Source organism: Pteronotus mesoamericanus, unplaced genomic scaffold, assembly GCF_021234165.1.
Source record: "Pteronotus mesoamericanus isolate MK-2021 breed Mesoamerican mustached bat unplaced genomic scaffold, CSHL_Meso_final scaffold_54, whole genome shotgun sequence".
NCBI lineage: Eukaryota > Metazoa > Chordata > Mammalia > Chiroptera > Mormoopidae > Pteronotus > Pteronotus mesoamericanus.
Genome location: NW_026555321.1, coordinates 45,575,133 through 45,588,634, shown reverse-complemented (window position 1 = coordinate 45,588,634; position 13,502 = coordinate 45,575,133). Strand labels below are relative to the sequence as shown.

Here is a 13,502-nt window from a genome sequence, read left to right as displayed (position 1 = left end):
AAAATGCCACAAACATTTTCTTATACTTCCCATGGGATGCTTATATCTGAGCTTCTGTAGGGACGCACACCAGAGATCAAACCTGCAACCTAGGCATGTGCTCTGACTGAGAATTGAACCCACAATCTCTCAGCTTTGGAACAACGCTCCACCCAACTGAGCCACCCCAGCATGGGCCTGTCAGGATTTTTAACAATTAACTACTTGGTTTGTGCTGCTAGATTATTTTTGAGCTTTGTGCATATAATATCTTTGAGAAATTAATGTATAGTATATATGGGCTATTCTTTAATTTGCCAATACTCAAATGCATATATCTATGGGGTGTTTTAATATTATATTGTTATGTTATACCTCCAGATCAAGATACACACTATTTTTATCACCAAAGAAAACTCCCTCATATCCCCCGCTGTATACCCCTCCACCCCTCCTTTCGGACTGTTGTCATCATGGGTTAGTCTTGCCTGTTCTTGACCTTCACATCAATAGAACATGCAGTATCAAGTTTGTATAAATCAAGTAGCTCATAATGTTTAATTGCTGGGTAATAATATTGCCTGGTATGAATATATTACAACTTGCATATCTGGGCTCCCACTGGTGGACATTTGGGCTATTTCCATTTAGGGACTGTTATGAACAAAGCTCCTGTGTACAAGTCTTTTGTGGATATTTTCCCTGGGTATCTACCTATACGTGGAATTGCTGGCTCAGAGGGTAAAACAGCAGAAATGGCCACATGGCCTTCGAAAGGCAGCACTGCCTGCACCGCCCCAGCAGTCGCCATGGAGCGAGGGTCAGAAGCACCACCGCCCAGGGCTGGTTTCTTTTTATGGAGTGTATCTGTGGCCAGGGACACCAGGGTAGTTAAGATAAGGGCCACCCACTGCTTTAGAAGGAATTCAGATTGCTCCAGGTCTAGAGTCTCCCAGGATATTACCGCTTGTAGAAACCTCCATTCTAGCAGGTGGGCAGATGAGGTGGCACCAGCTCTGAGCACCACAGGAAAATGACGCCTGGCTGGGTAGTCACTTGACAAATTTACTTCATCTCTCCCCTTCCTGCTAGATGCCTGGATTGACTCTAGATGTTCTATGACTTTGTTCATAGATTTGGGGAGGTGATGATGAGTACCCCAGGGCAGGAGAGAAAAGTTGTGGAAAACATCACTGAAGTGAGCCCAGTGAATAAACTAGTCAATTAGGGAAGCTACTCTGCAAGAAAACTTTGGACCTTGTCATAGCCCCAAATTCTAATGCGTGCTAACAACAAAAGATTCCAAGAGCCTCATTTTGTGACATTCAGTCATGGGTGTTCTCAGGTGATAATTTATTTGTACTTTCACTGATAGTTTTCTCATAAGCCTGGGAAGGAAGGACAGGAAAACAGTATCCAAGGCAATTTCTAACTGCCTGTCTCATCCACGCCTCCCCCCACCTACACATTTTCTCTGAAAGAGAAATAAAACTTCTTGCTCACCAAAGGGGCACATTTGGGAAGAGGGAAGTGATGGCAAGGAAAAGACAGGAAAAGAGGGACAGGACAGGTAGTCAATGCTCAACAACCATACAATCACTACCAGCAAGTTTCCTTTCAAAAGTATCAGTTGTCTTCTTAGACAGCTGACATGAGGGAGTGGTTAGTGTTTCAATGCCTTTTGATGGTATTCTAGGATATGTACACAGAGAGCCTACTGGGTTTTCTTTGGGTGAACACTATGAAAGAGAATAAAAGTAGGTAATTCAAAAAATTGAAAGAAAAAAGGAAATAATTTTGAATTGACATAGGGTATAATGTATGTCTCTTAGCATTGATCAATTTGAGTAAAACTACTTATAAGGGAAGGCCATTTCTATACCAGTTCACATACAAGTTTTGGATGTAGATTGTGGACACAAGTAAAATGGATCACAAAAATAGAACGAGATCCCTGGCTGGGTGGCTCAGCTGGTTGGAGTGTTGTCCTGTATACCAAAATGTTGTGGGTTCAATCCCTAGTTGGGGCATGTATGAGAGGCAACCAATTGATGTTTATGTTTCTCCTGCCCTCTCTCTAAAATCAGTAAAAACATATCTTCTGGTGAGGATTAAAAAAAATTAGACTAGACTAAGTTCTTCGGAACCAATATTTTTATGAGGTATGTCTACTTATGAGGGCTGGTTCTTGGATATAAAAAGCACTGTAAATGACTCAGTCACTGCAGTGACCAAGACTCACAATTTCTCCCTAAATCTGTCCTCTCCAGTGTATGTTGGTAGTAAATAAAATAGCTGACTAGACACTTTTAAGTACTGTCTTCTATTGCTCACTGGGTAGATAGGACCAGAATCCATGGCAAGTCACCCATCTCCATTCTGTTTATATTTCTTCATGACTTTAGTGTTTGTAAAAATCATAATTTCCATAGAAAAACATGTAAAGAAACAGCACTCTGTTTTGCCAGGAGGTTTCTAGGTATTTCTCCCCGGCACTAGAGAAGCAATGCCGCTGAGCTCAGAGCCTTGAACTCATCACATCTCTTGCCACCAGCCACCTTCACCTATGTAGGTCCTGCTTGTAACCCTATGATCCCTTCTCCGCCTGGACAGTCTCTATGCAGTCTTTATGTCTACATGATCACTTCTTCTGGGACACAGTCTCTAACCACCTAATCTAAGTTCAGTGTGGTGCTCCCCATTCTCTATTGTAATTACATGCTTAGTCGTACATCTCTCCCCAAAGTCCATAAACTCAGAGATGGCTGGTCCCTGCCTGCTGTGCCCTCAGTGCCTGGCTTTGTAGTATATATACTTAGAATAAGTATTCAACAGCCACGCACCAAAGGAACCAGCACTGCTCTATGAACCTGTGAGCATTTTAAAAATGAAAGGACCAAAATGTCTTCGCGAGGACATGAACTTCTGTGCCAGCTGTGGAAATGCACCCTTAAAATCTTCCTTCCAGAGAAAAACTGCCATAAGGAGCCCTGTTAGCTGACAGCCTTCGGGATCCACCATTGTGTCCACACGGGTGGCATGCTCACTGGGCGCTCCGTCAATAACTAAACATGCAGGGGGAAGCAGGGCTGGGCCGCTCCCGCCCAACCTAAAACTTCTCTCACAGGCAGCCTTGGCTCTGCGGTTCTCCGACAGCCTGGCCAAGACTTTCTTAGAGCTGACTTCGGCCATCCTCCTGGCTCTCTTGTCCCCTCTCAGAGGTGTCAGACCTCACCCCAGCTGCTGCTGCTTCCTCTCCTCTTCATCCTTTGCAGGAAGTCCCTCCCTGCCAGAAAACTCTCCTGCACTTAAAATTCCATCACAGTATGTCTGCTTCACGGAGAACCCTAGTGACCAAATGCCAAGTATAGTTGGCTGGTACAACGAGATTACTCATTCCCATTTCAATTGAAGGAACGTGTAAGAGTCTTCCTATTAAAAAAATTTCACTTAATGAGAAATTAATATTCTAAGAATATAACTCCCAGAGCTGAAGAAATAAAAGCCAATTCTGAATCTCAACAAAAATCCATATTGATTTTTTTCTCTTTACACATCTCTATCATCACTCCCAAGCCAGAGATTCTGTGAAGGGTACGATTATTTATGTCCCATCAAATTAAGAGATCATTCGATTCCCCCACAGGGCCTTCAACTGAAAATGCTTTTATTTTCAACAACAACAGAAAATTCTTTTTTAGTTTTTTTTTTTTTTTTTTTTTAGCTCTTTCAAATATCCACTGTCCCTACCAATAATGACAGAAGTGATGAGGGTTATCAAAACGGAAGTCAGCAACAGCCAGAGCACTGAGAGCAGAACTGTTTCCAAGACATCGTCCCACTCCTTTCTCCCTCCAAATTGAGGCAGAGCCTGAGTGCCCCATGGTGTCTCCTACCCCTCTTGCAGTTTTACATTTTGATTATTTTACTTATTTCTATGCTTACTTGACTCACTTATTTGGTTAATATTCATCGAGCATCTACTATTTGCTGCACACACGTGTTCTCACCCTCAGGAAGCTTACACTTCAGTAGGTTATATATGAGCAAATAAGCAACAAGGTAATTTCAGGTACTTCTAAATGTTTTGAAGAAAGAAACCTAGGATGATGTAACAGGGAGCAAAGAGAGGGTGGGTAATTTGATAAAATGATTAAGAATGAGCTTTCTGATGAGGTGAATTCTGAACCGAGAACTGAAATAGTTAAGAGGATGACACCCTTGCTATGAGCTAAGGGTCTTCAGGAACCTTCCTGACAGCAGAACAGAAACAGCGTACGCAAAGGCTAGAAGGGGTGACACCTGGGAAGGCTGGGCAAAGAGGGAGGTAGCACTCCACCTCCCTTCCGGGGCCCCCAGGGCTGGTCTGTGTTGGTCCTGACCTGTGATCTCATAGAGAGGAGAGGCAACACTTTTGCTGAAAAAGTTAGTGAACTAACTTCGCAGGTCTCTTCTGAGTTCTCAATTACAAGATAGGGTAGAAACTGCAGCCCAGGCATCTGTCCCCCTCCCAATGCCAAGTAAAGCCTTCCTATGTATGACTGTCTCTTACAGGTAATCATAGATAAGGAGGAAAGACAGCACTGCTATGCTGCTACCCAGCTCATGAACTGAATGACTATGCAATGAGTTTACTGAGATTTAGGCGTCTGAGAGTTAAAGGAAGCCTACTGCATATCTTTAACATATTGAATCTCCTTTAGGTGTCATTGTGGAAATAAGAATACCCAGAACTACTCAAATGCCATAGCTCGTGGAGGGCTTCCTCCCTGGCTGCAGAATAGGTACCGGTTTTAAAGTTTCTAGGAATCTTTACAGTGTGTTTGTTTTAAAACAGAGAGACTAGTCTGGGGAAAGGAAGATCTATCCATCATTTACCACATTTCAAACTCCAAAACTCATAATCTTCACTAGGAACTGGAGTTTCAAGAGGAGTATGATCAATTGAGTGTTTGAGGGGATCGGAGCTCAGAATACACAACAGGTTGCCCACAACACCAGCTTTCTTTGCACTTCTGAAGCTGCCCAGAGTACAGTGCAAATTTCCCAATACCCCCAAACTCCATCCTTGCTACCAACATCAAAATGCACATGTGCAGACAGATGCAATTTTGGCAAAGGTGCCTTGTTCCCTAGGGGACCTGTCATATGACCTACTTCCCAGCTCTGTGAGGTTCCCTGAGAAGAAGCAATGGAAACTTCCTACAATAATAACCTCTATGGGGTGTTTTCAGTCACCCTCTTTTACTACTGTGACAAGGTTTACTATTGTCACCTGCTGCATGATATATAGGACCTGAAAAATTAACCCAAAATTTTACTTGATTCAACAGAACACAGACAACTGGTTTTGATTCCCTTAAAAAAAGGGAGGGGGTGTGTTTTTTTAAGTTCTGCAGAGTTGGCTAATATCTAAAGACAATTCTTCCAGAAAGGTGTGAAGACATTTAATCACAGCTGTGGAGATGAAAGGGAGATTTATTATAATTACTAATGCTATTTCTGTCAATGTCTTTGAAATTCTAAGTAGATTACTAAACCTTTGCAAATCATTGTATTACATCTAGACTCCACCCCTCTCTGCAACAATTTTGAAATTAGAGGATCCTGATGTCATAGGTAATGATGCATTACTGATAATAAAGTTGCAGGAAAGTTTCTACAATCAAAACCAGTTGGGAAAGACAGAACCCATTTATCTTACTTCTTCTCCCAGTTTTATGCCTGAGGATAAGATGTCTGCTGCACAGAACAATGGCGGAGACTTTTCCACTCACAGAGCAGATGATGCTTGCTCACATGCAGCAAAATTTAATGACTTATCACAGCTACTTAAATTTTTTCCCTCAATCTGAGGCAAATCAAGAAATTTATAAATTAAAGGACACTTGAAAAACTATTTTCTGAAGAGATATGAGACAAGTGGCAGGTTCAATGCATATGAATGGTACATCTTAGAGCATTTTGATTTATGACATAGGCATTCAAAGTGATACCTGAAAAGAAATAAATTGCTTACAGTTAACCTAGATCCATTTGTAGGTAATAAATGGGTGTGCTCTTTACCCATCAAATAATGGCTCTAATGCCCTTCAACCATCAGTGGATGAGGAATGAGTGTCACCCTATGTCCGCTGCAAGATAACCCCATTTCTTTAGGTAGAGATCTTAGCCCTTCACCTCCCAGCAAAAAGAAGTGTACGTGGCTTACTTACCATGATGTACGACGCCCTTCAACCCATGGATAATAGGATCCAGTGCAGAATTGTCCCTTGGACTGACCTACATGTAAAGGAAATATGATTGGTTAAATCTATGCCGGCATCAGACACAACAGTCTCAGTTTAATCTTCTTAAGAGAAGGAGGGAAAAATAGATGTTATCTAGCAAGCTGCTTAGGTCTCACATATACCATAGCTCTCGCCAAACACAGATTTATAACATAATAAAATCAAGTGAGGAAGTCTAAATCAAAAGAAAGAAACTTCTGAGAATACACGAGAACAGGAGAGAAATACCATAATGGTAGCAAAATTTTAAAAAGCAATGGCAAGACATTCTTTTCTTGCTTTGTTTTCTTAAAAGTAGACAGACCCTGATCAGTTAAAGTCATTGAAAGGCATCAGAGAGCAATCCATCATTGACTGATTCTTTCAATATTTTATTGTGATTGTTTATTTCTCTTTTTAGAAAAGGATCTGTTCCTTGCCAGCCTGCTCTCCCTCTAAGGTCCCTGGTTTCCTGTGTCTTATCACATACAAGGGGCATTTCTAAGAGTCACTCAAAACAGGAGAGATGAGAAAAGAGGAGAAAAGCGTTTGACGAAAAGGTGTCTCCCACCTTCCTTTCCTTCTCAGGTTTTTAATGCTCTCAATAAGTGAAGTCTCCTTGATCTTGACCATCATCCATTCTTTCCCTTAACTTTTTGATACTACTTAGCATAAATTCTTATTCCTGACCATTCTAGACGGTTAACATTCCACCAGCATATAATTTTGGTTTTTAGGTACTTTCTTGTAGACACATATTGAAGTATTTATAAGCAAAATGAAATAATGACCGGAATTGTTTCAAAATAATGCAGGAATGGATGACAGGGGAAGCGAGCAGTATGTAGATGTAACAAGGTTGGCCATTCATCAATCATTTATATGATTTAGCATGATGAGTATTAGATGAATCATGATACAATATTCTCTACTTTTGTGTATGTTTAACTTTTTAAAAATCTATCATCTGTGGTCAGTATAGCTTCTGAATTTTCTTTCAGGGATGGTATTTACTTTTAACCTACTTTTAACACTATAAACTTGGGGTATCAATGAATCTTTCAATTTGAAGTTTCATAGTCATGCAGAGGAATCCAGGGCCATCACTGGTTAAATGGTTAAATGGTTAAATTTTAAGGTAACTGAAAAATTTCCACTCTTCTTCCCTGCTTACAGTCTCCCTGTTAGGTTGCTGTTCCCAGTTTGCCCTTTTGTAGTAACATGTACTTCGCACATTTCGTTTTCTCTTCTGCTTCAGCATTTCCAGGTTAGAGCAATAGTTCTCAGCTGAAGCAAATTTTACCTATCTCCCACTCCCCACTCCTTCAGGGGACATTTGGCCATTGTCACAGACATTGTTGGTTGTCACAAGTTGGTGGTAGGGGAGGAACTGTTAGTATCAAGTGCGTAGAGTTGGGGATGCTGCTAAACACTCATAATGCTGAGAATAGACACCCCCCCACCCCCCGCAACCAGCAATGGATTATCTAGTTCAAGATAAAGTTGCAGAAGTTGAGGTGGAGTAACTGGGTTAGATGCTCTATGAGTTAACAGTGATTACACATTAATGTCTGTAACTTTGAGTGATAACTAAAGTTAAAAATGGGTGTCATTATGTATGGTGTTATGTTTACAGACTAATAAAATGTTGAGGGATTAGGTCCTGCATAGCAAACATATCACATATGGAGGTGGGACGGGATCAGTGGTTAGGAACCCAGTGTATCGGATTACAAAGGTGGAATTCTGGGAGTTGGCATGAGTGCACGTACAAACTGCCGAACAGGAAGCTCAAGCCAGAGGTTTAACATACTTGTTGAAGCACAAAACATACTTCAATGACAAAAATCCACAGAATATGCCAAAAAGAAAAAAAAATGTATTTGAACCATAGCAAATAGCTGATCAAAATTTTAAAACATGGTCAAAAACAGAATCACAACTCAAGAACACAAGAGAGTCTACCAGTAAATGGGCCACAATTCAAAAGTGGCAGAATAAAATAAGAGCCTAGAGAAAGATCCCATATCAAACTGAAGTTCCAGATGAAAAGATGGCCTCCCGTCTCCAGATTGAGTCTGGAAGAGATGTTAATGTCAGTTCAACTACTTGTACTTATTCTAATAATTGTGGGAAATGACAAAGTGGTCACAAATGCCTGCTGTTCTTGTCATATGCACCTTTGCTATTTAACTTTGCCCATCCCCCCATTAGGAGTGCTTATCAACTTCTCCACTCCTTGAAACTGGGCTTGACCACGTGGCTTGTTTTGGACAATGTGACATTAGCAAACATGATGCAGGAAAAGGTGTACATAGGACTTCAGTGCAGTATTCTCCTGTTACTCTCTGAAATCTTGACATGGCCAGGCCAACAAACCCAGGCTAGCCTACTGGAGGATGAAAGATCACATGGAACAGACACAGGTAATCTCAGCTGACATTATTCTAGACCATCCCCCCGACCCCCACACCCAGCCCCGGGCCCGCCAGCCTGCCAACCACGCAACAGGAGAGTCAGTCTATTTGAGATCACCCAGCTTCAGAAGAACCTGCAGTCTGCCAGACACCAGCCAAGCTGGCCCCAGCAGGAAGACCTGATCAGTCATCCTATGGAGTCACAAGGTATTTAAATAACCGTTTTAAGTAATTAAGGTCATTTATTACAGAGCAAAAGTTAGAGTTTCTAAGAGTGTATAGAGATGGAAGATAAGGGACAGGCTAAGATATAAATAATTTTTCTAACCAATACACTTTGGTTTGTCCTAAATGTTTCTCAGTGAGATTCCATGTCACAAGACACAGCATTTGCTGTCAACCTGGTAACTCATGTGCTTGCCCTTCCTCTACCATGGGAACATTTCACAGATACTCTGATTTTTGATCCCCCATGCAGGGAACTATTTTGTATTCATGGGAACCTTTAAATGCAGTAGTCTTATTTGATGAAGTGAAAGCTCAAAAAAGTGTTCCTAATCCTCCATAACTACATCTACCAATAACATCTGTAGCCCTTGGAAGAAGAAAATAACCAGACAACCTAACCCAAGTTTAATTTCTGGTCGGTCACTTCTAACTACAGTGTATCTCTGTCTGTGTCCGATTACTCAGACCTAGTCTCATTGAAGCTCATGGGCCTGACCCCAGATTCAAAGCGAGCCCGTAGATGGAAAGCCTTCTGTAGTGTTGGTTTGTGTCGCTGGGGCTGAGGAAATGGGTGAAGAGAAAAGGAGAGAAAAGTGGAGATTATTGGATGGTCAAAGTAACTTAGTAATAATACTAAGCTCATTCTCTACTTGATGTCTTGGTTCAAAAATTCAGGGCAGAAATCTAAACAGCATGTTAAAAAAGATTTGTTACAGTAATGCATGACCTTAACTGAAATAATTCCTTTCAATCACTGCTGCAATCAATTTGCCATTTAAAAAAATTCATGGACATAAACTAAGTAATATGGGCAGCTTTAAAATATGCCTACAGTCAAGAATAAACCCATGTTTACAAATTCTGGTCTCTGTCCAGGGTAGAAGGAGGCCAAGCAACAGGGAAAAAAATGGAATTCTGAGTCAGAGACGAACCCTACAGCTTCAGTGATCTCATCTGCAAAATGGGGATATAATCTCATAATGCTGCTATGAGATTAAATGTGTAAAGCTCGGGAGTATAATGCTGAGTACAAATGCAGCATTCAATGGGGCAGACATGCCTGGGAAACAGCTTGATCCAAACACTCAAATTTAAATCAATGTCAAACAACAGCAATTTCATCCTGAACTTCTCTCAATGTGCTTAGCTCTAAAAGTAATACCTACTTGAGTTCAAATTTCAAAAAATCCAAATTCATGTTTGATTTTGATATCCACTCAATTTCCAAATATACTACTCCTTTTAAAGCCACATGCTGAGTGTTCCTAGCTCTTGAAATTTTCTTCCTTCCATTTTAAGATAAAAGGAGTTATGCAGCAATACTGGGAAGGCAGCAATTGCACAAATGAGCTTAAAATGGATGAGAAGAAATGGGGTTCCCCTTCCCCTTCAGTCTGTGCTCTTGTTGCAAAACCTAGCATCTGACACTTCCATTTTAGAGCAGCTTTCATGGCATTAAGTCATCCTCAAAAAGGAGGCATACAAATGTAGCATAGGACTCTGAGTTAAAGCTTCTGAGTATCTTTAGATATTACTAAAATACACAAAGACATCAGTAATACAGGTAACCAAGACACATAGATTTGGTCAAAAGACCAAATTTATGTAAGTGCTGATGAAATCTAAGCTTTATAAAATTTCCTTTCCAAATAATAGCCAACCCATAAGGATTCAACCAACTATCAAATTAATAATCAAGTTATCAGTAATCTCTAGAGATGCTTCTATAATCCAGGCTCTAGAGGAGGATCTGTGTCTTTCATGCTTTTGAAGCAAAATGAAATGGAGGCATAAAAGGCCTGGTCAGACTGCCCGTGTCTGCATTCAGATATGCACTGCCATTTACTTTTCCTGCTCACGGTGCCATTTGGCCCTTGACTTGGATCCTAATAATCTTCAATCCATCAAGTCCTGGCCACCTGCTAAATAGGATGTCCAAGAAAACCTACTTGCCTTGAATCCGATATCGCCAGCTGCTCCTATAGGCCTATAAATGTCATGTCCAGCCAATATCCTCTTGTGGGAAAAGGATTTATGCCCGCGGAGGGTGATGGCTACACCATTAACCACGGCTGCAGAGGCAAGTGAAAAACAGCAGGACTAGAGGCTTCCTGAACTGCCGAGAGATGCTCTATCCTCCCTGATGGTGAGCAGATAACTGCGTGTTCAGAAGCTACAATGTCTGCTCAGGACAAGGGCCAGAACTTCTCATCTGTTCTGATTTTTGATCTGATTCTCCTCTCCTTCCATGGCTCTTACCTAAAGGGCCATATAGTCAGGATGCTGCAGCTTCTTTTGTTCTGACTTGAACACCTTGGCTACCAGTGACCAGAGTTTGGTTCAAGCTGCTGTCAAGAACTTCCTGGCACAAAATCTTTAAAACATGGCTATTTTCACACCACTGCGTTTCAGTTAGGCGTTACATGGGATAGAGCACAGACCAGATTCCTTTATTAATAAATTAAACACTTGTCAATAATTTAGGAAATGTGCCTATGCACAAGAAGACAGTAATAGCATCAAATCACCAACCACTGATCTATATTAAAAGCACTGCTCTTTTCCTGAATTTCCTTTTTAATGCTCACAAATAGGACTTTTCTTCTTCTCTGTTTCTAAAGCACAAATCTCTCTCTTTTTTCTTCCTTTTTGAAACCCCAGCAACATTTTCTATTCTCTCCTGATAGTCACTGCTGCAACGAGATGATGTAAAGCAGAATCACAGGGGTGGGGCACTCAGCACCCCAAACTGCCTAGAATGAAGTCAGAGAGGAAAGTGAGGTGCAGCCTGGAGTGACGTGTGGCTCTGGAAAGCTGGAGGACTTTTCAGGGAATGAAGGATTTTTGTGTTCCAGTCAGCTCAAGGCAGGTAACCAAGGGTGGACTCCTGGCCAGGAGGTGTGGCTTACCTTCCACTGATATATTTCTAGCATTACACTATTAGCCTAATCCTATCGAAATGCAAAAATGACAGAGATAGCTCACAAGAGAAGGAAGAACCCCATCACAGGGACAGGGCACGGCGGTATCATCATCCATTTTCCAGCACTTGACAGCACGCTCCTGGGGCTGGTTTCCATCCACAGATGAGAAAACTCCAAATTCCTCAGCGATGGGAAAGGATTAATATGAAAAGGCAACACAATTATAAATGCTAATAGGATTCATCCTCCCCCCTCAAATGGAGCTTGATCATTGACACTCTTACTATTAATTCATAACATTTGTGAAAACTAGTCAATTCAGAGGTTATTCATCTCCAGAGAATTGAAACTCGTGGTCAGAGAAGGCTGCGGAGGGAATGAATTTAACACTCTTGGTCTACTTAAACTGACCACTCTCTTTCTCTCTGCCCCCATCTCTCCAGCCCCGCTAGAGTCTTTATTATTTAATTCTCAGACTTGGCTTGGAGGCGCCTATTACTGAAAAAAACCAATGCCGCAGGGGGACAGTGAGGCCCTCTTGCCTGCAGCAGCCTTGCCTATTGTCATTTGGCCATTTCTCATTTTCACCAGGATCAAATTATCCCAGGCTAGTGTACAATGCCATTTCCTCTGGCTTCAGACTCACTCAGCACTCACTTCCAAAGCCAAAGCATAAAAGAGGGAGGAAGTGGGCAGGCTGGGGTACGTGGTGAATGAAAGTTTAATAGGGGCCCGAATGGTGATTTTTGTCCTCCTTTGTCTTTTTGTGGCATTGTGCTTCAGAGCCAAGAAGGCAGTGGGGGAAGCCTTGTTACAGCAGCTCAAGAAGGAGTCCCAGAGCCCATCTGCTCCACCTCTGCCAGTCCACTCAAAGGAAAGATTGCTCTTGAGCTGCAAGGAAGCAAAAAAGAAATTCCAACCTAGCAAACTACAACCTAGAATATTAAGCTACAGTGCAAATTTTTTCAGACAGGTATTTTCATGGCCTTTGAATAATAATAAAAAAAATAGCATGTGATCTGGGGGAGCCTGAGGCAAAAGAAGCTTATTTCAGGTTCAGTGACTTGCCTGTGAGTTTCTCTGGATCTGGTGTTGTGATGCTAGACAACTTTGACTTTCTCTTGTTAAGAACCTGGCCATGCACCGAAAAGCCCCAACAGTATCAAAGGCTTAGGAGAGAAAGTAGAGCTGACTGTATCCACACGTAACAAGTGACTTCAACCAAAACACATTAGATGTGAACTCTCACCCTTGATTTTTCATTCCCCTGAAGCAAAAAGCTACTCAGAGCATTCCATTTACAAAAGCTCAGAATCCAAAAAGTACTGTGTGGAGACTGCTTTAAATCTCCACCATGCAAACAGCAAAAAAAAAGAAAAAAAAATCTAAAAAAAATCTAAAAAAAATCTAAGAGATGAGGCATATAGGATCAAAAGGGTCACCAGATTAATCCTTCCATTGAAAATTTTTTCTTAGTAGTAGGTTAAGGTCATCGTTTGTATACAACCGAAGTTCAGTAACCAAGCAACCAGATGACATTTATGAGGGATGGAGGGGACTATGTAAATATCAGGTAGGTATCATATATAAAATATTAAAACAACTTTGCTTTTCCTTATAGTTGTATAAAGAGGTGACAAGGAAAATGCTATGTTCAAATTACAAGAGCCTAGCTCTTAACACTC

At 41.3% G+C, this 13,502-nt stretch overlaps 1 protein-coding gene across 3 annotated transcripts in view; it reads right to left on the bottom strand.

The window, feature by feature from the left end:
- The window catches only part of PTPRG (protein tyrosine phosphatase receptor type G), a 681,808-nt gene that overhangs the window by 150,607 nt on the left and 517,699 nt on the right, over window positions 1–13,502 (bottom strand). For all 3 annotated transcript variants that reach the window (XM_054595580.1, XM_054595582.1, XM_054595581.1), the window contains exon 6: window positions 6,195–6,261. In XM_054595580.1, the coding sequence (XP_054451555.1) occupies window positions 6,195–6,261 (67 nt within the window). The remainder of the gene's footprint in view (window positions 1–6,194; window positions 6,262–13,502) is intronic.